We start from the raw sequence: 22,236 nt of genomic DNA, 5'->3' as shown, positions 1-22,236 counted from the left end.
GGGACAGCAAGAAAGAAGGCGAAGCGTGCCGTTGACTTCCTCGGCCGCTCCCACTGCAGCACGACGCGGTCCACCTCCCGCTTCTCGCCAGCCGGCGAGTCCAGGGGGCGGGCCGTCCCCCGCCGAGCGCCGCCACCGCATCCTCGGTGTGGTCCCCTGGCCCCGCCCCTCCCACCTGGGCGCGCTCCGGCCCCGCCCCGCCGCCGTCAGACCCCGCGCGGCGCTCCGGCGCCAAGTCGGCGCGCTGACGTGAGACGCTCCAGGTACTTTCCCCACGGCCCGCCGGGCTCGGCGTGAGGGCGGGGCGGGGCGCAGAGCGCGCATGCGCCGCAGCGCCAGCGCGCTCCCCGGATCGTGCGGGGCCTGAGCCTCTCCGCCGGCGCAGGCTCCGCTCGCCCTAGCTGGTTCTCGTCGCCATGCCCACCACCATCGAGCGGGAGTTCGAGGAGTTGGACGCTCAGTGTCGCTGGCAGCCGCTGTATTTGGTGAGTCGCTGGCCCGCGCGGCGGCCGCCGTCCTCGTCCGAGACCCGGGCCCGTGGCCACCAGCACCCTCGCGGCTCCGGCTCCCCAGCCTCTAGCTCGGGCGGAAGTGGCAGCACGGCTCGCGTCAGGGGCGCGCCTGCGCCGACCACTCTCTTGGTCCTTTGGAGAAAAAAAAAAAAGACTTTGGATGAGACGCCTCGTTGTTGGCGCAAGCGCAGACTTAGTTCTGGAAGGCGGCGCCGCAGCGGCGCCTTGTGGCGGGCGGGGACTGGCCTCTGACACCCGCTCGGTGCGGGGTGGGGGTGCCGCGGGGAATCCGCCTGGGCGCCGGCGGGAACCGGGGTTGGGCGTCCGGCCGCGCACCCCGGGCTGCAGCCTCGCGGTCGCTTCCCTGTGCGTGGCTCTTGCTCGGGGACGCCCTTTTCGCCGGCCTGGTGTTCTGTGGCCGAGAGGGCGGCCGGCGTTCGGGGAAGTGCGGGGGGCGGGGGCAGGCCGGGAGGCCGCCGGGGTCGGGGTCGGGGTCGGAGCAGGCCGGCCCTGGGCAGCCGAGCCCCGGTTTCCGAAAGTGAAGTCCGCTCTTCCTCGCGGAGCCTCTCTGGGCCTGTGGCGCTGGCCGTGCCTAAACAGCAGCGGCGGTAGGAGCTCAGGGGGTCACCAACCCTAATTTTCTCGGAGGGCACAGTGTTTCTTGGCGCGTGGGTCGCCCGGGAAGGCGCCAAAGCCTTCCTGGAACGAAAGGAGGCTTTGGTTGTATTAGTTCAGTGATCAAGTATCCTTCTCTAATTTTCTTTACTGAGGCGTGCTTTACATCCAGTCAAACACACAGATCTTGTGTATGCATTCAAACGAGTTTCAAATGTATACGCCGGGGCTAGCACCGCTGAAATCAAAGTAACCTTTCTGTCACCCCGGAAAGTGTCATCATGCCACCTCCCCCGCCCTGTTGGCCTCCGCTGTTCAGATGCCCATCACCATAGAATTCAAGTCACATAAGGGAAATCTGTACCGTGAGCACTTAACTAGTTTTTTCTTACATCAATTATACTACCTTTTAATTCAATTTTATCTCTTTAAAAATGATTTAATTGCTTATCCTCTCCTGTTTAATTATTAGCATATTGTCCCAAGATTGAATTTGTTGATTGATGAGTTAAATGCTGCTTCTGATGTTTGGTTCACTCTGTGTATAGTAAAAGGAAAAAAAGCTTTCCTGTAAATTTGGATGATCCTGGGTTTTTCCCTTTTCCATTTAATTAGATGACAGTAAAAAATATTTTCCACTGTCATTATGTTTGAAGTGTAACGTTTTCTTCTTGAACACATTAGGCAGTAAGATAAGTACCCAGATTCACATGATACTGAATATGTTAGAATGGAGCACTAACTTTGAAAGAATGCTGGTAAGGACACTCCAATTATAGACAATCTGAAATGCAAATTCTAGTAGGAATATTTATGTGAGAGCCTGCCAGCTGCATCTTCTCCAGTTACATTTGTTTTAGCAGAGGCTGCTACTGCCTCTAAGGTATAAGTGATATGTTGAAATACAGATTTGAGAAAAGTGAATGCTACAACTTAATTCAGCCTAACATTTTGGTTAAGCTGGGTTTTTTTTTTTGGCTTCCTTAATATTCTTGAAAATTCAGTTAAAATTGTGATTCCTCTTGCCAGAAAAATACACATTAACTTGCATCCACTGCATATTTCACATCCCTTCCGTGGACTCATACTGAGGAATCTTGTAGTTTACTTGATTGGTCAATGCTCGTATTATTATTCTTTCTTAATGGAAGAATAGGACCATTATTTTGGTTAGTAGAAACTATGCCTTGCACACTGGTGTTACAGTAAAAGTAGGTCACAAACCAAGAAAATTACTAATGGAAAGCAAATCCAGGAAAAGTTTGGGCTAAGTGTTTTCCTGTGGCCTTTGAAGATCCATTCAGCCATTCTACAAAAATATGTATTGATCTTCAATGACTCTGGCTTTTGCTCTGGACCTTGGGGGTTCTGCAGAGAATGCCATTGACGGGTTCCTGCTCACATTCTGGGACTTGTTCTCTTGGGGCCTCGTTGCAATTCCATATTTTCATTCATTAAGTGAAAACATGCTTGTTATGTGCCAGTGTTAGGCACTGAAGATACCTAAGACAGAGTCCTTGCTCTTAAAGATCCATCCTTATAGGGAGCAGTAGACAGGTTAAGCAGATGAAAACATTAGAGTGATGAATGTAACACTAGTGTTAAGCACAAGGTGCTGTGGGAGTGAGTACGTAGGAGTCCTGTATTTCCTAAAAAGGGGTGCACCTGAGAATTATGGTGAAGCTTCCTGGAGTCTTGAAGGACATGTTGGACAGGTGAAGAGGACAGGGAAGCGGGAGAGAATTAGTGTTCTGGGGGAGGCAGCAGTGTGCTGTGCACAAAGGCGGTGAGGGTGGAATGCTGAGGGCACCACCACAGGTTAGCCTAGAGTCTGGTGTGGGTTTGAGGTGCCAGAGAATAAGGCAGGCCCTGGAAAGCCCTGGGAGGACAGACTAAGGAATTTAACCCATTAATAGGAACTCACTGAGAAATTTTAGGCCTGGAAATACCACAATATTTACTTTTTAGCAAGATCATTCTGACTGCTAGTGGGCTGGATGGGGCATGCAGCACAGGGCAGTCGTCTGCTGGAGTAAACCTGAAGAGAAACCTGAGCTCCTGAGCTTAGGCAGTGGCAGAAAGGATGGAGGGGAGATACAGATTTAAAATGAAATGTTAAAGGGGTAGATGTGTTTGGTTTTGAAATGGTTTAGTTCTGTTTGAGGTGCCTGTGAGACATTGAAATGGAAATAGTTGAATATATAAATTTGGGGTTCAAGAGAGAGGTCTGAGCTGTGAATACAATTTTGGAAATCATGAGCATCTAGGTGGTGTTTGAGGTCCTAGAGGTTGAGACCACCCAAAGAAGATAAAAAGGGTTTAGAAGTGCCAGAGGCCAAGGGCAGGATCTTGACAGACAGCAACATTGAAGAGGGTAGGTGGGGAAAGAGGAGTTTGCAAAAAAGACTGGCAAGGAATAGCCATAGAAGTGGGAGAGAAGCAGTGGAAGAGAGACTGGCAGGGCCATGTGCTGAGGGTGGGACAGATAAGGTCAAGATTGAAAGGGCATTGAATTGAGCAGCTAGATCAACAGATACCTCAAAAGAGAGCAATTTCAGTGGACTACAGAAGACAGATGCTGGGACTTGAGGACGTAGCAAGAAGTGCAAACTAGCAAGTGCAGATTGTTCTTTTAAGAAACTGAACTTGAAGAAGTAGGGAGAAGTGACTAAAATGAAGCATTATTAGGTGACTTCTCTATAAACCCTTTCATGGCTTCCCATTGCTCACAATGTAAAGTTCAACCTCTCCTCCAGCTCATTTCCCTCCAGCTCTTTTCCACTGTGTCCATTCTTCCCTTAGGGACTTTATAAATGTAGTTCCCTTTGCCTTGGCACAACTTTCTCTCCTTTTCTTTCCCCTGTTGCTTAACCACCTACTCATCCCAGAAGTCCCACTTCTTTGTCTGGCCTTCCTGCCTGCCCATGCTTGGTATGAGTCCCTGTTACATATTTCTAGAGCATCCCAAGGCTTCCCCTTTCGTAGCAGGAATTGGACATATTTCTGGAACACAATTTGCATTATGCAAACCACTACTGAAAGTAATTGCTGCTTGAGTAGGAAAAAGTGTTTGAGTTTAAGGTGGCTTCACAACAATGGGCGCCTTTTTTGTTTGTTTGTTTTGAGACAGAGTCTTGCTCTGTTGCCTGGGCTAGAGTGCCGTGGCATCAGCCTAGCTCACAGCAACCTCAAACTCCTGGGCTTAAGCTATCCTACTGCCTCAGCCTCCTGAGTAGCTGGGACTACAGGCATGCGCCACCATGCCCGGCTAATTTGTCTATATATGTATTTTTAGCTGTCCATATAATTTCTTTCTATTTTTAGTAGAGACGGGGGTCTCACTCTTGCTCAGGCTGGTCTCGAACTCCTGACCTCGAGCGATCCTCCCACCTCGGTCTCTCAGAGTGCTAGGATTATAGGCGTGAGCCACCACGCCTGGCCAATGGGTGACTTTTATGGTAATGTTTGTGAAGAGTTGTGCTTTTTTTGGTAGTGCTAATGGGGCTAGGAAAAGAAAGGCTTTGTTCTTGAGCAAAAACTAGGTCTAACTAAAAGCCAGACTTGGTTAGTGGTACGAGAACTTTTACTTTACACCTAATTAAAATTCTTGCGGGGGGGGGGGGGATGGAAATAATTATTATTTTGAGTTTGTAACTCTCTGGCCCCTTACTCCTTTCACCTCCTTTGAACAGTTGTTTTTATAACATGACTTTGATAACAGGAGGTTTCTTGGGAATGAATTCTTGGGTTGGAGTAGAACAGACTCTATTAGTCCTAGTTAATCATCTTCATTACCTCATCAGAGCCTCATGAAGGCAGTGCCAGGGCTTTGAACAGTACCAGGCACTTAGTAAGCACTTGATAAATATTTGTCAGATGTATGACTTCTTAGGAGAAAAGAGCAATTTAGTATATTGACACGAGTGTGAGGATTAACCAAAGGAGAGAGGTGGAGGTTGAAGAAATAGAAGGGATATTGTTAGAGCCAGAAATCTCAGAAAGCAGAAGTTGATGGAATTAAGAGCACACAGGTGGAAGAATTGGCCTTGAAAGGGCACAGTTGGCAGAAGTCAGGTTTCTGGAAAAGTTTAATTTGGTTTGATTGACAAAACTAATGACATTAATGTAGTCTGAGGGTAGTTTTGGCTTTTTGAGCAGTGTTCAAGATCTCCTTTGCTTTAGCCACTGCTGATTGTTGTCCAAATCAGGCTGGGGCATGAGAAGGGCAGAGAAGAGGAATGGAGTCTTGTGAGCCTGTTAGGGGAAGGGAGTAAAACTGTGGGGAAATGGCAAAGCTAAGTCATGAAATGTTTCTAGTAAGTGATGGCTCAGAGGGAATTTGGTTGATTAATCAGGGTTTATGAACAATGGAACTCAACTGATCATTTTTCTTTATTAGAAATTCATAGTTCAGATATTGTCAAAGTGAGAGCAGTTTTTACCATTTGTGAGTCATCTAATTTTCAGAAGTCAGATAGATAAGTGCACTCTGTTCTTGTATTTATAGTGGGGCAGCCAGTTAGGCAGGTGAATCAAAGCTGTCTTATTGTAAAACACTTCCTTTGCCTACTGGTTACACATTCTCCTATCGTCTAATCTCAGTGCTTTTACATGGTTAAACAAACTCTTTGAATTTCCTTGAAAATCGGCTGCTTTCTCACACCTTGAAGTCTTCACACATGTTGGATATACTCTGCCTACCTTATCTATCTGGGAAACATCTTTTCAAGACCAGACTCCAGTCTCCTTAGGCAAAATTATATGCTCCTTCTCTGATTCCTAAGCCGTCTATATTCTTTTATTAGAATATGAATCACATTGTTTTATAACTGTCTACTTGTCTGTCTAGCTCCTTGAGGATGGTCTTGTTTTCTGTTTTTCCTCCACCTAGCTATAGGACTTGTAACATGTTAGATGCTCAGTAAGTATTTACTAGATACAGGAAAACTGCTCCCATTTTAAATTGTCAGCACCTTGGTTTATTCTAAACCCTTAATTTATGTTTGAGGAAACACTGGTCCAGCACAAGGTTGTGACTTATGAAATGTTACGACATCCATTAGTGACACCTGGGAGCCAAATCTAGCCCTTCTGATTCTCATTTCAGCACTGCCCTAATTTCCCAACATGTCTACCTGTATTGCTTTCCTCTAATTTATTTGAGATTAATGGCACTGAGGGAATTATCCTAATTTTTGGTGGTGAGGAGGGAGTGGAATGTGTTATAATAGATAGGATCATTTGGGGACTTGAGGCCTTTAAAACAGTATCTGGGATCCATGGATCAGATTTGAAAGGGATTTGCAAACTCCCTGAAATTGTATGCTAAATTATATGTATGTGTGTACCCAGGTATTTAGTTTCTAGATGATTCCATAGCTTTTATCAGATTCTTAATGGATCTGTATGCAACTCCTCAAAAGGTAAGGACCACTGCTTGAATGGAAAGCAGCCTTCGGAAGGGTGCCCCAATGGAAAATATAAACCTAGAAATCATAGTTTTGCCTTTGACAGATGTTCTACAGATCATTGATACCTATATTTATGGAAATCCGGATAGTTGCATTTGTCCCTTAGCTTTTCCAGTTGCCTCTTGTTTGATTTCTTGATTTTAACTGGAATCTTAAAAGCCCTTTTTTGACTTCTCCCAGATCCTTACAATGCAGAGAATTCTGGATTCCCACTTGGAGAACCATTACAGCTCTCAGTCTCCTGCGGTCTCTTAGCGGCCTCACCTTTGTTCTCTTAATCAGCTTGCTCTGTTCTCCCTACTTTCTTCCCTTTGGCCATCAAAATAGTCTGGGCAAACCAGAGATGTGGACAGATAAGGTCTAGGTAAGCAAAATTAAAATTAACGTAACCATGTTCTTCACTTTGTCAAATAAATGTGCCTATGATTTGTTTCCCCTGGAAATTCTTACCTAGATTCTCTGCTCTCTGTTCCTTGTCTGAGTTGTAGTTTCACTTAATGCTCCATTAAAGTTTTTTTTTTTTTTTTTTAATTGGAAAGCTGTTAAGAGTCAGAGGATAGTAAACTAGAAGTTTTGGTAATACCCACCACCTCCTTTGGTGCTTAAAAAAGAAATGTCTTGAAATCAGAAGGCTACAGACTCCCTACCCCTGTGTGATTAGCCATATATTAAATCTAAATCAATTTAGCATATAAAGTTTAAAACACAGCAGCTGATAACTGAGGAAGAGATATAATTCAGCAGGTTAATTTTTAAGGAATATATGTTGTCTCTCTAGTGTCATCCCAGAACTTTGGGAGGCTGAGGTTGGAGGATCAATTGAGGCCAGGAGTTTGAGATCAGCATGGGCAGCATAGTGAGATCCCATCTCTTAAAAAAAAAAATGAAAAAAAATTAGCTAGGTGTGGTGACACATGCCTGTAGTCCCATCTACTCAGGAGGATTGCTTGAGGCCAGGAGTTTGAGGGTACAGTGAGCTATGTCACACCCCTGCACTGTAGCTTGGGTGACTGTCTCTTTAAAAAAAATTAGAATATAAATTCTGACTCTCCTGTTCTGAGTACAATACCAGACTTTTCTGTTATATTAATTGGAATGATACTCTACCTTGCAGTACTATTGTCTGAAATAGCTATTAAAAATGGATGTAATGCCATTTTAAATGTATTTAAATGTAGTGCTAATTTAATGTTCTATTTACGGTCGGTCCAGTAGTACTAATGGTTCAGGAAGTTGTTTTGACTTAACAATGAAAGCCTTCCTTTTAAAGATCTTTAGACACCTTTAAGATGAAACTTGTGTATAAGATAAGTGTCCACATAAATAAAATCTCCCCACATTTAGCATGTGATTTTACTGGGTTCATAGGCCCCCTAAAGATTGTTGGGGTTGGTGATCCCCAGGATAAGAAGTTGTGGTTTAAGGTTAGATGCTTTTATCTATGGATTTTTTTCTTTCTTTCTTTCTTTTTTTTTTTTTTTTTGAGACAGAGTCTCACTCTGTTGCCCGGGCTAGAGTGCCGTGGTGTCAGCCTAGCTCACAGCAACCTCAAACTCCTGGGCTCAAACAATCCTCCTGCTTCAAGCCTCCTGAGTAGCTGGGACTACAGGCATACGCCACCATGCCCGGCTAATTTTTTTATGTATTTGTAGTTGTCCAGCTAATTTATTTCTATTTTTAGTAGAGACAGGGGTCTCACTCTTGCTCAGGCTGGTCTCAAACTCCTGACCTCAAGTGATCCTCCTGTCTCAGCCTCCCAGAGTGCTAGGATTATAGGTGTGAGCCATCTCGCCTGGCCCATGAAATAGTTATTTTATAATATTTTATTAAATGCCCAGGTGCAGTGACTCACACCTGTAATTGCAGCACTTTGGGAGGCTGAGACGGGAGGTTTGCCTGAGGCCAGGAGTTCAAGACCAGCCTGGGCAACGTAGCAAGACTCCATCTCTACAAAAATTTAAAAAAATTAGCCAGGTATGATGGTACACACTTGTAATCTCAGCTACTCAGGAGGCTGAGGCAGGAGGAGTGATTCAGCCCAGGAATTTGAGGTTGCAGTGAGCTATGATTGCACCACTGCGCTCTAGCCCAGGCAACAGAGTGAGATCCTGTCTCATGCTCACACACACACAATTTATTAAATAATATCAAATAACAATTTAGTATTTAGTTTTGTTCTATATGTAATGTACAGAAAACTTTATATCCTGCACTGTAGAATATTCTCCCTTGAACTGTTATGGTGGAGTGACAAATAAGAATTGAGGAAATCGGAAAAAAATAATCTTCCATTAATTTTATAAGAGAAAGGTAGGACCTTAAGATAATCCCAAATTGATAATGAGTTTCTACCTATGGGATGACATACCTATATTTCTTTTTTTGTACTTTAAATCCCTAAGTGAATCCTAAATTATATGTTGGAAAGCGTTCACTTTCTTTTATTAGTCAAATGTCTGTGCATGTACCCTACATAGAGATACTGTGAAAGGACACAATGAAGTATGAAGTATTTTGCATACTTTGAAAAACCATTGTTTTAGGATATTCGAGCTTGGGAGCTTGGTTGTGGTCCTTCATTCCTGTTGCTGATTGGGGAGATAAGAGACCTGGTGGATTAGGTTCTTCTCTTCATCATACTTCTCTTTGAGAAGCTCCTGTCTTTGATGAAGAGAGTATAAAGAATAAAATAGCCCATTTTAACTGAGCTCATGTGCTATATACTTCATGTGGATTATCTAAGAGGTAGTTTCCAATGAGTAAACAGACTGGACTTTTCCAAGTTTATATTGTATTTTAGCAGATCCAAACAGGAATCCAGGACTTAACTTTAGAGCCTGTGTTTAGATAAATAACTAAATAAACAATTTGGTTAGAATTATATGAACATGGCAAAAATTAAACAGTACAAAAGGGTAGATAAGAAAAATGTAAGTCTCTCAGGTAATCACTGTAACCAGTTTCTTGTGTATTTTCTCAGGTATTCTATCTATATATACAAGCCTGCTTGTCTTCCTCTATCCATTTGTTCCACCCTCCGTGAAACAGATATTAGCATAATGTTTTGCACCCTTTTCACTTAATGTATATTGAGACTACTTCCATATAGATTTCATGAGTTCTTTTTAACAGTTGAATAGTATGTTTTGGCTGGATGCGGTGGCTCACGCCTGTAATCCTAACACTCTGGGAGGCCGAGGCGGGAGGATCGCTCGAGGTCAGGAGTTCGAGACCAGCCTCAGCAAGAGCGAGACCTCGTCTCCACTGAAAAATAGAAAGAAATTATCTGGCCAACTAAAATATATATACAGAAAAAAATTAGCCGGGCATGGTGGCGCATGCCTGTAGTCCCAGCTACTCAGGAGGCTGAGGCAGTAGGATCGCTTAAGCCCAGGAGTTTGAGGTTGCTGTGAGCTAGGCTGACGCCACGGCACTCACTCTAGCCCGGGCAACAGAGCGAGACTCTGTCTCAAAAAAAAAAAAAAAAAGAATAGTATTTTTTATTTAACCAGTCATCTATAATGGTCATGTAGAATATTTCTAGTCCTTGGCCATTATAACCAATGCTGCCATGAGTGACCTTTCAAAGAAATCATATCAGTGTACACTCCAGTGAGTAGTAAGAAAGTGCCTGTTTTCCTATACTTTGACCTATCCAGTTATATTATCAAACTTTGGTCTGATAGGTGAAAAATGATCTTATTTTTTTTCTGTTATTAATGAAAGTGAACAGCTTTAATTGTTTTTAAAAAGCCATTTGTATTTCCTTTGTCTTTTTGGTACGCAGGAGCTCTTATTAAAGTTAAGCCTTTGTCTCATATTGCAAGTATTTGAAAAATTTATTGATTATCTTTTGACCTTTAATGGTATTTTTTCATGTCAAAAACTTATCACATCAAATTTATCACCCTTTTCTAGGTTTTTGTGACATGGTATAAAAAAGCCTCCATTCTATGATTACAAAAAATCTTCTCCAGTGTTTTCTTTTTTTTTAATTAAAAAAAATTTATTTTTAATTTTTTTCCAGTGTTTTCTTACACAGTTTTATGGTTTCATTTCTTTTATGCTTAGATCATTGCTCATCCAGGACTTTATTTTTGTATGAGAAATGAGGTAGACGTCTAATTAAATCTTTTTTATAGTAAGACATATATATATAAATTTTACCATTTTAACCATTTTTAAGTGTACAATTCAATGTCATTGATTCCATTTACTTTTTTGTGTGTTTTGGTTTTTTGAGACAGTCTTACTCTGTTGCCTGGGCTAGAACGCAGTAGCGTTATCATAGCTCACTGCAACCTCAAACTCCTGGGCTCAACCCATCCTTCTGCCTCAGCCTCACAAGTGGCTGGGACTACAGGCAAGCCCCACCATGCCTGACTTATTTTCTTCTATTTTTTGGTAGAGATGAGGTCTTGTTTGTACTTAGGCTAGTCTCAAACTCCTGGCCTCGAGCTATCCTCCCACCTCACCTCCCAGAGTGCTAGGATTACCAGGTGAGCCACCACACCTGGATTTTTTTTTTTTTTTTGAGACAGGGTCTCACTCTTGCCCAGGCTAGAATATAGTGATATCATAATGGCTCACTGAAACCTCGAACTCCTGGACTCAAGTGATCCTCTTGCCCCAGTCTCCCAAATAGCTGAGACTATAGGTGCTGCTACCACACCCAGCTAATTTTTCTATATATATATATATATTTTTTTTTTTTTTTTTTTTTGGGTAGAGATGGGGTCTTGTTATTTTGCTCAGACTGGTCTTGAACTCCTGGGCTCAAGCGATCCTCCTGCCTCAGCCTCCCAAAGTACTAGAATTACAAGTGTGAGCCACTGCACCCAGCCCCCTTTACAATCTTGTGCAATCATCACCACTATTTCTTTCTTTCTTTCTTTTCTTTGAGGCGGAGTCTCACTCTGTCACCCTGGCTAGAGTGCTGTGGTATCAGCCTAGCTCACAGCAACCTCAAATTCCTCAGATCAGGTGATCCTTCTGCCTCAGCCTCCAGAGTAGCTGGGACTACAGGTGTGTATCACCATGCCTGGCTAATTTTTTCTATTTTTAGTAGAGAAGGGATCTCGCTCTTGCTTAGGCTGGTCTCAAACTCCTGACCTCAAGCGATCCTCTGGCCTTGGCCTCCCAGAGTGCTAGGATTATAGGCATGAGCCACTGGGCCCTGCCACCACTATTTCTAAAACCTTTTCATCACCCTAAACAGAAACTCTATACCCACTGAGAAATAACTCCCCATCGTCTCCTGTCCCCAGCCCCTGGTAACCTCTGCTTTCTGTCTCTATGAATTTGCCTATTTCTGGGTACCTAATATCAGTGGAGTTATACAATATTTGTCTTGTTGTGTCTGGCTTATTTTCACTTAATGTAATATTTTCAAGGTTCATCCATGTTATAGCATGTATCAGAACTGCATTCCTTTTTATTGCAGAATAGTATTCCACTGTATAGACATTTTGTTTAGGTCTCTGTTCCATTTTTAGTTAATTTTTGTATATGATGTAAGATAAGGGTTCAATTTCATTCTTTTGCATGTGGATATACAGTTCTCCCAGCACCATTTGTTGAAAAAAACTGTCCTTTCCCAATTGAACAGTCTTGGCACCCTTATCAAAAATCAATTTACTATAGATGTGAGAATTTATTTCTGGACTCTCTGTTATATATTGTTGATCTATATGTTTGTCTTATGCCATGACAGCACTGTTTTGATTCCTGTAGCTTAGTAGTAAGCTTTGAAATTGGGAAATCTGGAAGTTGTGAGTCCTCCCTCCAACTTTGTTATTATTTTTCAAGGTTGCTCTGGCTTTTCAGGATTACATGAAATTCCCTATGAATTTTAGGATTTTTTTTTTATTTCTGCAAAAATTGTCATTGGGGTTTTGATAGGGATTGCATTGAATCGGTATATTGCTTTGGATAGTATTGCCATCTCTGCAACATGAAGTCTTTCAATCCATGAACATGGAATGTCTTTTCATTTATTTAAGTTGTCTTTCTTTCAGCAGTATTTTGTGGTTTTCAGTGTGTAAGTCTTTCATCTCCTTGGTTAAGTTTATTCACAAGTATTTTATTCTTTTTGATGCTATTGTAAATAGGATTGCTTTATTATAATAATTTCCTTTTTTGGATTGTTCATCCCTAGTGAATAGAAGTACAACTGATTTGTGTGTGTTGATTTTGTATCTTGCAATTTTACTGAATTTTTTTATTCTAAAAGTTTTTTTAATGGATTCTTAAGGATTTTCTACATATAAAATTGTCATTTGAGAATAGAGATGGTTTAATATCTTCTTTTCTAATTTGGATGCCTATTATTATTATTATTATTATTTTGCCTAATTGCTCTGGCTAGAACATCCAGTATTGTGTTGAATAGAAGTGGTAAAATCAGGCGTCCTTCTTATTATTCTCAATCAGTTAATTTTTTAAAAAATTTCCTCCTCATACTGTTTGTTAAATAATGCAGTACTCTCCACCCCCTTTGAATACTATCTTTATAATTTACAAAATACTTAAATGTGAACTGGGTGAATGAAGCATGAATAATTGTCTGCATAATCTGTTCTCTCCATTTGTTAATCCTCATTTCTTAGCTTTTCTCTCCCTTGTGCATGAGTCTTGTGTTGCTTGTGCTTGCAATACATCAGTTTTTCATTTTCTTTTCTTTTCTTTTTTTTTTTTTAGTGTACTTTCACATCTTTGTGTTGTATAAGCTGTTTTGTCCCTGCTTGCCTACGTGGCACACTCCTGCTTCTTCTTCAGATCTATTCATGTGCTATGCTCTTCACTCCCTCAGGCAAAAATAAATCCTCACCCAGTGTTTCCTTTAAATGTGAAAATACTTTTCTTATGGCACTTATTAGTAATAGAATGGCTCCTTGGTTGTCTCAAGGAAAATTCTGAGGTCTGATTTTTTAAAGAGAAAATTGCCAGACACAGTTATACAAATAGCAGTAAAAATTAACAGCAAGAAAGGTGATAGGAAACTATGACACATGGAGATAATTTTCCAGGACTATTAAAGTCCTGTAATCCCTTGCACTAGGAGCTTTTGTTATTGTTGTGTTCTAATTTATCATTGAAGTGACCAGAACACAGTGGTAAGAAAAAGTGATCTATGTGATTACTATTTTGAGACTTAGCGGGTTTCGATAATAAACAGTGTAAGCATCCACACAGGCTTGGATAAGGAGCTGATGCGTGTACCTTATTTCTGTAAAGATAAACATGTTAGATACGAAAAATGCACCTCAAGAAAATGTTATCATTTAGAGCATGTGAAATAGTATAAGAAATAGAGAAAATTGTCATTCCCATTCCCATATGACAAGATTGGGTGGTTAAAGTAGAATAAAATAAATTTCAGAACAGTAAAGAGTTTTTAAAGTTATAACACGTTGTTAAAATAGAAAATTCAGTACTGACTAGCAGAGTAGATAGCACATAATACCAAGTCAGCTTGAGAAAAATCTCTCAGAACTCAGGAAAAAGATGTAAAACATGAATATTATGAGAGAGCACTTAAAACACATGGAAATAGGAATTCTTGAAAGAGAGCAGAGGAAACCGAAGTGAGGCCATAACCAGTGAAATAGTGGAAGGATATCTCTGAGCCAAAAAGATCTTGGATCTGAAGAGCAAAGGGGACCATCGAGTTTTAAACAGGAATATATAAAAAGGCATAAAAGTCTAGATGCAGCTAGTTTCTGACTAGCCTGAGCAAGAGTGAGACCCATGTCTACCAAAAAGAAAGGAAAAAAAGCTAGCGGAGGCCGGGCATGGTGGCTGACGTCTGTAATTCTAGCACTCTGGGAGGCCGAGGCGGGAGAATCACTTGAGGTCAGGAGTTTGAGACCAGCCTGAGCAAGAGCGAGACCCCATCTCTACTAAAAATAGAAAGAAATGATCTGGACAGCTAAAAATATATATAGAAAAAATTAGCTGGGCATGGTGGCGCATGCCTGTAGTCCCAGCTACTTGGGAGGCTGAGGCAGGAGGATCGCTTGAGCCCAGGAGTTTGAGGTTGCTGTGAGCTGGGCTGACGCCATGGAATTCTAGCCCGGGCAACAGTGAGACTCTGTCTCAACAAAAAAACAAACAAGGCAACTGAACACCCCTCCTCACAATCTCCCACCCCTTCGTGTAAAAAAAAAAAAAAAAAAATCCAGATGCATCCTGATGGATTTTCTAAATATTCAGCATAAAGGAAAAACCCTGTAAGGTAGAAAAACAAATTATCTTTACATTTTTTTTCCCAGCTGTTTTGGTTGCCTTTAAACAAGTTATCATTAGAAAGAACAAATCAGATTAGCATCAGATTTACCTTCTCTGACATAAAATGCCTGGAGATACATAATTCACCGTAATTGATTAAAGGAGAAAAACATAATTATATTGGCATCAGTTAAAATAGCAACAAAAACTTTAAATACTTAAGAATAAGCTTAACAAGAAACATATAGGATTTACTTTTTAAAAAGCAGGCCAGGCATGATGGCTCACACCTGTAATCCTAACACTGTGGGAGGATCACTTGAAGCCAAGAGTTTAAGACCAGCCTGGGCAACATAGCCAGACCCCATCTTTAAAAAAAAAAAATCATCTGGGCACAGTGTTGGGCACCTGTAGTCCCAGTTACTTGAGAGGCTGAGGCAGGAGGATCACTTGAGCCCAGGATTTTGAGGCTGCAGTGAGGTGTGATGGTGCCACTGCACTCCAGCCTGGATGACAGAGCAAGATCCTGTCTCAGAAAAAAGAAAAAAAAAAAAAAAGCAAACTCTACTAAGTGACAAGGAAGACTTAAATATTAAATAAATGGAGAAACAACCCCGGTTCCTGTTGAAAAATGCCAGTTCTCCTTATCTATAATGTAATTTTTTAAAAAATGTTGCTCTAAAGAGAGTTTATATTTAAGGTTCATCTGAAAGAGTAAGCAGTACAGAAAAATCTAGACAACATGTGAAGACAAGAAAAAGAGGACCTTAGTTCTGATATTATTGAGTGTGAGACAAAACCTCATTTTCAATCTTTCTTGAGAAGTATTGGCAAAATAGGCTCTAGATCCAGGAGTTCCATTTTTTTTTTTTTTTTGGAGACAGAGTCTCGCTCTGTTGCCCTGGCTAGAGTGCCATGGTGTCAGCCTAGCTCACAGCAACCTCAAACTCCTGGGCTCAAGCAATCGTCTTGCCTAAGCCTCCTGAGTAGCTGGGACTACAGGCATGTGCCACCATGCCCAGCTAATGTTTTCTATATATTTTTAGTTGTCCAGATCATTTCTTTCTATTTTTCGTAGAGACAGGGTCTTGCTCTTGCTCAGGCTGGTCTCGAACTCCTGACCTTAAGCGGTCCTCCCGCCTCGGCCTCCCAGAGTGCTAGGATTACAGGCGTGAGCCACCAAGCCTGAGCAGGAGTTCCATTTTTAGAGGGTTATCAAGAAATACTTTGAAAAGTGTATATAATCGTATCACATTGTTTTTAATACTTGTGAAATTTTAGAAATCTGCTCTGGGGAGTTGGGTAAAATAAATGATGTATCCTATAACAAAAGGTTTTGTATTTCATAGTTGCCATGGTCTAAATGTGTGTGTCCCCCCAAAATTCACATGTTGAGACCTAAATCCCCAATATAATAGTATTAAGAGGAGGGGGCCTTTGGGAGGTCATTAAGTCATGAGGCTCTGCCCTCACGAATGGAATTATTATCCTTATAAAAGATCCTTGAGGGAATCTGCTTCCCCTTCTACCATGGAAGGGACTCAACAAGAAGACACCATCTTTTGAGTAGAGCAAGCCCTCACCAGACACCAAATCTGCTGGTGCTTTGATCTTGGACTTCCCAGCCCCACAACTGTGAGAAGTAAATTTCTGTTGTTTATAAGTCTAAGATATTTTGTTAGAGCAGGTCACAGACAAAGACAGTAGTCATTAAAGATGATGACGGTAATGTATTAACAGGAAAATATATCTATGATATGATATTTTAAGAAATTAAAGCAGGTATATAATTAATATGCCTGTGTAGTCCCATGTTTTTTAAAAAATTGAAGTATATGTTTATTTATACCAACTTATCCATAAACTAAAGAGTCCACACAATTTAGGTTATCTCTGAATTATGTGGTAGTAGACTCTATTAATTTTCTTTTTGGCTGATCTATAGAGTCCTGAGTTCTGACAATGAATATTTATTAGTTTATTAAAAAGTAAAAATACTTTTTTTCTCTCCAAGTAAATCACATATAAAAACTCAAAGCACTTTGGCTACTTAATATAAAGAGCTGTATTTACTTGAACAATCCCCTGAGGCTATCTATACTTGTCTTACAGCACATTAAATTATTAATAATGTGTGTGATGACTCATGAAAAGGTTAAATTATGCTCAGTATATTTTTGTTTCAGAAGACAAATATGTAATGCACTTTAGAAATATTTCTACTAAAATTTAAATATTTTGCACTTCAAAAAATATCAGTTATCTGGAAATTTTATGTTTAAGAGAATATTTTATTGGTAAGGCTAGATGAATGAAAGTTTAGCCCATCATGGTTAAGAAGATTGTATAAGAAAGTGAAGTGCTGGGATTATAGGCATGAGCCACTGCAGCTGGCATTGTGAAGTTTTTAAGTCTTCATCACATGAAGAAGCCAAGTGAATCTGGTTATGTAGGTGTGATGGGAGCATAGGATGCTAGCCTTATTTTGTAGAATGATGACCTGTTTTGTTTTTGTTAATATTATCTTTTTATTTTTGTTGAACCATAGACTAGAAAGCATCCAAAAGCAAAGAAATAGAGTATTTTACCAAAGCATCCACTTCAACTCCATAATTTTTTTCTGCTTTATGGAGATGTATGTCACACCATAAAAATATTTAAAGGGTACAGTTTAGTGAGTTTTAGTGTATTCACAGTTGTGCAAACAAATCTTAGTTTTAGAATATTTTCAATGCCCCAAAGAGAGACTGTGTACACATTAATAGTTATTCCCCATTCCCACCTTCACCCTGGCTCTCTCATTAATCTACTTTCTGTCACTGGATTTGCCTGTTCTGTCATTTTATGTAACCAGAATCATACAATATGTGGTCTTTTGTGTCTGGTTTCTTTTACTTAGCATAATGTTTTCAAGTTTTGTCTGTGTGTTGTGTGTATCAGTACTTCATTTCTTCTTATAGATAAATAAGATTCCATTGTATAGATACATACCACATTTTGTTTATCCATTCATTAGTTAATGGACATTTAGGTTTTGTTTACTTTTTGCTATTATGAATAGTGGTGTTATGAATATTTGGATACAGGTTTTTTTGTACACATATGTGTTCATTTCTCTTGAGTCTGTGCCTTGGAGTAGAATAGCTTGTTCACGTGCTCTTTTTTAAGCATTTGTTTTCCAAAGTAGCTACACCATTTTAACCTTTATTTTTTTGAGGCATAACATAGGCAAAGTGCACAAATTGTAAGCAAATAGCTGAATGAATTCTTACAACATATACATCTATATAATCACCACCCGAATCAAAATATAAACATGTACCACACCACAGAGGCTCCCTCATGCCCTTTCCTAGAGGTAACCACTATTCTAACTTTTGTCACCATTGAATAATTTTGCTCCTTGTTCATATACATGGAAATTCCCAAGTGTGTTCTCTCTTGTGTCTGGCTTCTTTTTGTTCCATAGTTTGTCTGTGAAGTTAGTTCATCCTTGTTGCTGCATGTAGCAGTAGGATTGTTCTTTTCACATTGCTGTGTGATATTCCAGTGTGTGACTATTCTACAGTTTATCCATGTTCGTGCACATTTTAGTTTTTTTCTCCAGGTTTTGTATTATGAATTAATCCATTATAAACACGTGTCTTTTTTGGTGGACTTATGCACTTTTTTCCTTGATCACAGGGTAGACTTGGTTAGCTTTAGTACTGAGCATTGCTTTTTTTCTTTTTAAAGCTTTTGCCTTTTGGAGAGAAAAAAAAAACAACACTATTGAGATAAATCTTCCTGGATGAGTTTCTTTTAAAGACCATCCTATAACCAAGTTCTCAGGATTCTGTGAATGTTTAAGAAAGGACCTCTGAATTCTGTGACCTTCATATAAGAATTGTTGCAATGAAAAACTGAAATTATGCTGATGACTTTATTTGAAGTACACTTTTGGAATTTAAGCATAAGTCCTGAGATTTTTGAGAATCCCTAAATTCTTAAATATTAATAATACCATGTAGGCACAATCACTGCTTATGAAATGAAGACTAGCTGGATGGATAAGAAAATGTCTTTCAGTCCAGCATTATTTGAGCCCAGTGAAATTGTTTCTATAGTAGAGTCAGTTTAGTTCCTTACTTCTAGCCATATATCAAAATAATTTCAAGAGGGATTAAATGTTATGTATGTGAAAATTTTAGGTGAAATAACAAGAAAGTAGATACATTGAAAGTAAGATATGTTCAGAATTTAAAGTTAGAATCATTGGCCTGGAGACAAGCTATTCATTGGAGTGGATCATTCCATAATGTTCCCAGAATTAGACTTCTTTGGAAAAGGAGGTACTGGGCAGTCTTAATATAGCCAATCTACATGTTTATATAAATTTCAAATACAGCAAAGGAGCTAAGTGAATTTTTCTACCAAGTAGCATATAATGGCTCGATTCCATTTACTGAGTTATTATTCTTATTTATCATAGGTTATCTTTCCAAGAGATTGTCAGGTTATGCTTCTACATGACATGAGGCTCTGCTTTTTAAATGGCTGCATAATATTCAATTTAATAGACCATGATTTTTTCAGCCAATCTTTTCTTTGTCATTAGATTACTTCTGGTCTTTCAACATTATAAATAACTCTGTGAAAGATATCTTTGTGCTATGAGTTGCCTACATTTTGGACCATTGCCACTAAGAAAGAAGTAACTAATGACTTGATTCCTTTTTTGAGCAAAAATCATATTAAAAAGAAATTGAATTTAAAATTTTTGGTTAAATTACAGTTTAAAACAAAGATCCTTTCCATTTACATTTAGCTTTAATTAAAGATATGGTTTGATATTAGATTAGAACAGTGGTTCTCAACTGTGTGTTGGTGGGAGAATGTTTGTGGTAGATTTTGCTATCCAGGGATATTTGGCAATGTCTGGAGAGATTTTTGATTGTTACAGCTGGAGGGAGGGGTGCCAGTGACATCTCATGGGTAGTGGCCAGGGATGCTGCTGCTAAACACACTGCAATGCACAGGACAACCCTCACAGCACAAAGTTATCCAGCCCAAAATGCCAGTAGAGCTGAGGCTGAGAAACCCTGCATTAACAGGTTTTACTACTGATGGGAAACATTCTAGGTACAATTTTAGGTCTGCTGTTTATGTGTTCTCTTTGCTATAGAAGGGAAAAGTTTTAGCACCAGAACATAAGTAGAGCTGATTTTGCCATATATCATAGATCTAGCAAATAGCCCAGCTGTCTGCTTTCCCAGTGCCATTTGGACAAACACTATGTATTGCTTATACAATGTGCTTATAAAATTACCTATTTTTGTGTCTTGGATATTATTGAAAATGCCTCATCAGTGTTAGATGTAGTTATTGTTGAAATTTGGTTATGCCATGTATATTAGTTAGAGATCTGATTTAGCTGCATAGGAAAGAAAATCAAGCAGTAGCTGATTTAACAAATGAGGGTTTATGATGTTTCTCATGTGACAAGAATTCTGGAGATAAGAGTTCAGGGCTGTTACTGTGGTTCCATAGATGCAGTCCCCTATTTCTGCTTAGCCTTCCTTGGAATGTGCTTTTTACCTGTGGTCACAGGATGGCTCCTGTCTTTTCCTGGCTCTCACCCTCTGGATATCAAACCATACCAGGCAGGCGGAAGTGAGAGGGACAAGGGTTCACTGGGCCAGTCCTCTTTATAAATGTTTTCTTACAACCCAACCCAGTGATTTCTGCTTATTCCCATTGGCCAGACGGTGTCACGGTACCACTCTTAGCTGTAAAGGAGGCTGAGAAGAATAGGTTTTTAGTTGGGTTTATTGTAGTCAGAAAATAAAATCATATGCCTTTAGTAAGAAAGAGGGGATATTGGAATAAGGCAGCTAGTATGCATCTCTGGGAGCTGCTTTTTAAAATATTGGTGTTTCTTTTCTTGCTAAATTCACTGAAATTAAAGGAGAACAAATGGTAACATTGGAGATTTGAGAACAGGCTCACTTCAGGAGTTCTTTTTATTATTAGCTGAGAGAATAAAATATGTTATGAACGGATAATATTTCTTAACCCCAAGGACTTGTCTGTGCTATTGTGTTTTGTAAATTTTAATTCTCTTCCCTCCTATCTACTTGGGGCTCCCCTCTTTTGCAACATCAGTAACCATTTGTTATGGTATACACCAATGTGTTTTTCTAGTCTAAAAATAGGAACTAGCAACTGACAGATGGACTTAACTGGTAAATGGGTGTATGTGTATGACAGAAGTCGGGAAGGGCTGGTATAATAGAGGAAGTCCTACACTCTTCTCCCTAACAAGAAATCATTATCTTTCGTAACACAAGTAGTAATGACCAGTAGATTAAAAAAAAAAAAAAAATCCGATGTAGAATAGTAACAAAGCCTATAAGGTTTCCAAGAATAAACTTTTAGTGTACATTTATGCTAGCCTTTAGCATATCTTTATGAAGAAAATTATAAAGTGAATTAAAATATTGTGAACTACAATGCAAATGGACAGAATAAATAGGGGACACCATGCCTTTCCAGATACGTATGACAAAGCTGGAGTAACTAAAGTTTCGTACTGCTCAAGAGTAAACAAATGAGTCTGTGTGTGAAATAGAATGAGAACCTGGAAACAGACCCAACATGTGTGGAAACTTGGTTTAAGATAAGGCAGGTGTTACTGATAAATGCAAAAAAATCAATAAATGGTATTAAATCAATTCACTCTCTATTTGGAAAGAATAAAATTAAATTCTTCTTCCAGACTGCAGGCTAATAACAGTGTTTTACATCTTGCAAAAGTATTGTTAACATTTCATTCACTTATACATCGGTAAAAACTTTGGATATTCAGTTTGGGTGTATTGGTTTTATGGTGTAATTAGAGTTTTTCAAAATAAAGTAAGAATTATATGGCAGAAAGGTGAAGAAATAGGTCAGAATTTTAAGGTAGAAATTCTACAATTTAGATTGACGTTATAAGAGTTTTAATCAGAATTTGAATATGATGCAGCTAACCTTAGATACCTCCATTGCATTCGTTCTGCCACATAAGGTGTTCATGCTTGCTTATAGCTGTTGAATAGAGAGCCTAATTAGCAGTAAATAAACAGATCAAGAGCACAAGACTTCAGGGTCTGAAGGATCTTGGTTTAGTCCTGGGAGCTGCCACTTTTGAGCTTTATGACCTTTGGTGGATTGTTTAACCTCTGAAAGCCTGTAAAGCCTGTTGTCCCTTACACATAAAATGAGAGGAGAATCATTTGTTAGTATTGTGAGGATTAAATGAGGCTATATAGACAATGTGCTTTTGCATAGTACTTGGCATATCATAAGGGATTAATACATTTTATTTTATACTGGCTGGGAAAATATGTTTTGCTGTATAAAATTTAAGAGCAGTATTAAAAAAAGAG

General features: G+C 39.8%; 1 protein-coding gene across 2 annotated transcripts in view; it reads left to right on the top strand.

The window, feature by feature from the left end:
* The first annotated feature begins 217 nt into the window (after positions 1 to 217).
* PTPN2 (protein tyrosine phosphatase non-receptor type 2) overlaps positions 218 to 22,236 on the top strand; it is an 82,969-nt gene continuing 60,950 nt past the window's right edge. The window contains exon 1 of one of the 2 annotated variants that reach the window (XM_045527809.1): positions 218 to 485. In XM_045527809.1, coding sequence (XP_045383765.1) covers positions 417 to 485 — 69 coding nt within the window. In that variant the 5' untranslated portion in view covers positions 218 to 416. The remainder of the gene's footprint in view (positions 486 to 22,236) is intronic. The other variant, XM_045527810.1, reaches the window with a different exon arrangement.

The sequence above is a fragment of the Lemur catta genome, chromosome 16 (genome assembly GCF_020740605.2).
Source record: "Lemur catta isolate mLemCat1 chromosome 16, mLemCat1.pri, whole genome shotgun sequence".
Classification (NCBI taxonomy): domain Eukaryota; kingdom Metazoa; phylum Chordata; class Mammalia; order Primates; family Lemuridae; genus Lemur; species Lemur catta.
The sequence above is the reverse complement of the archived record's forward strand: the minus strand, read 5'-3'. Positions and strand labels throughout refer to the sequence as shown.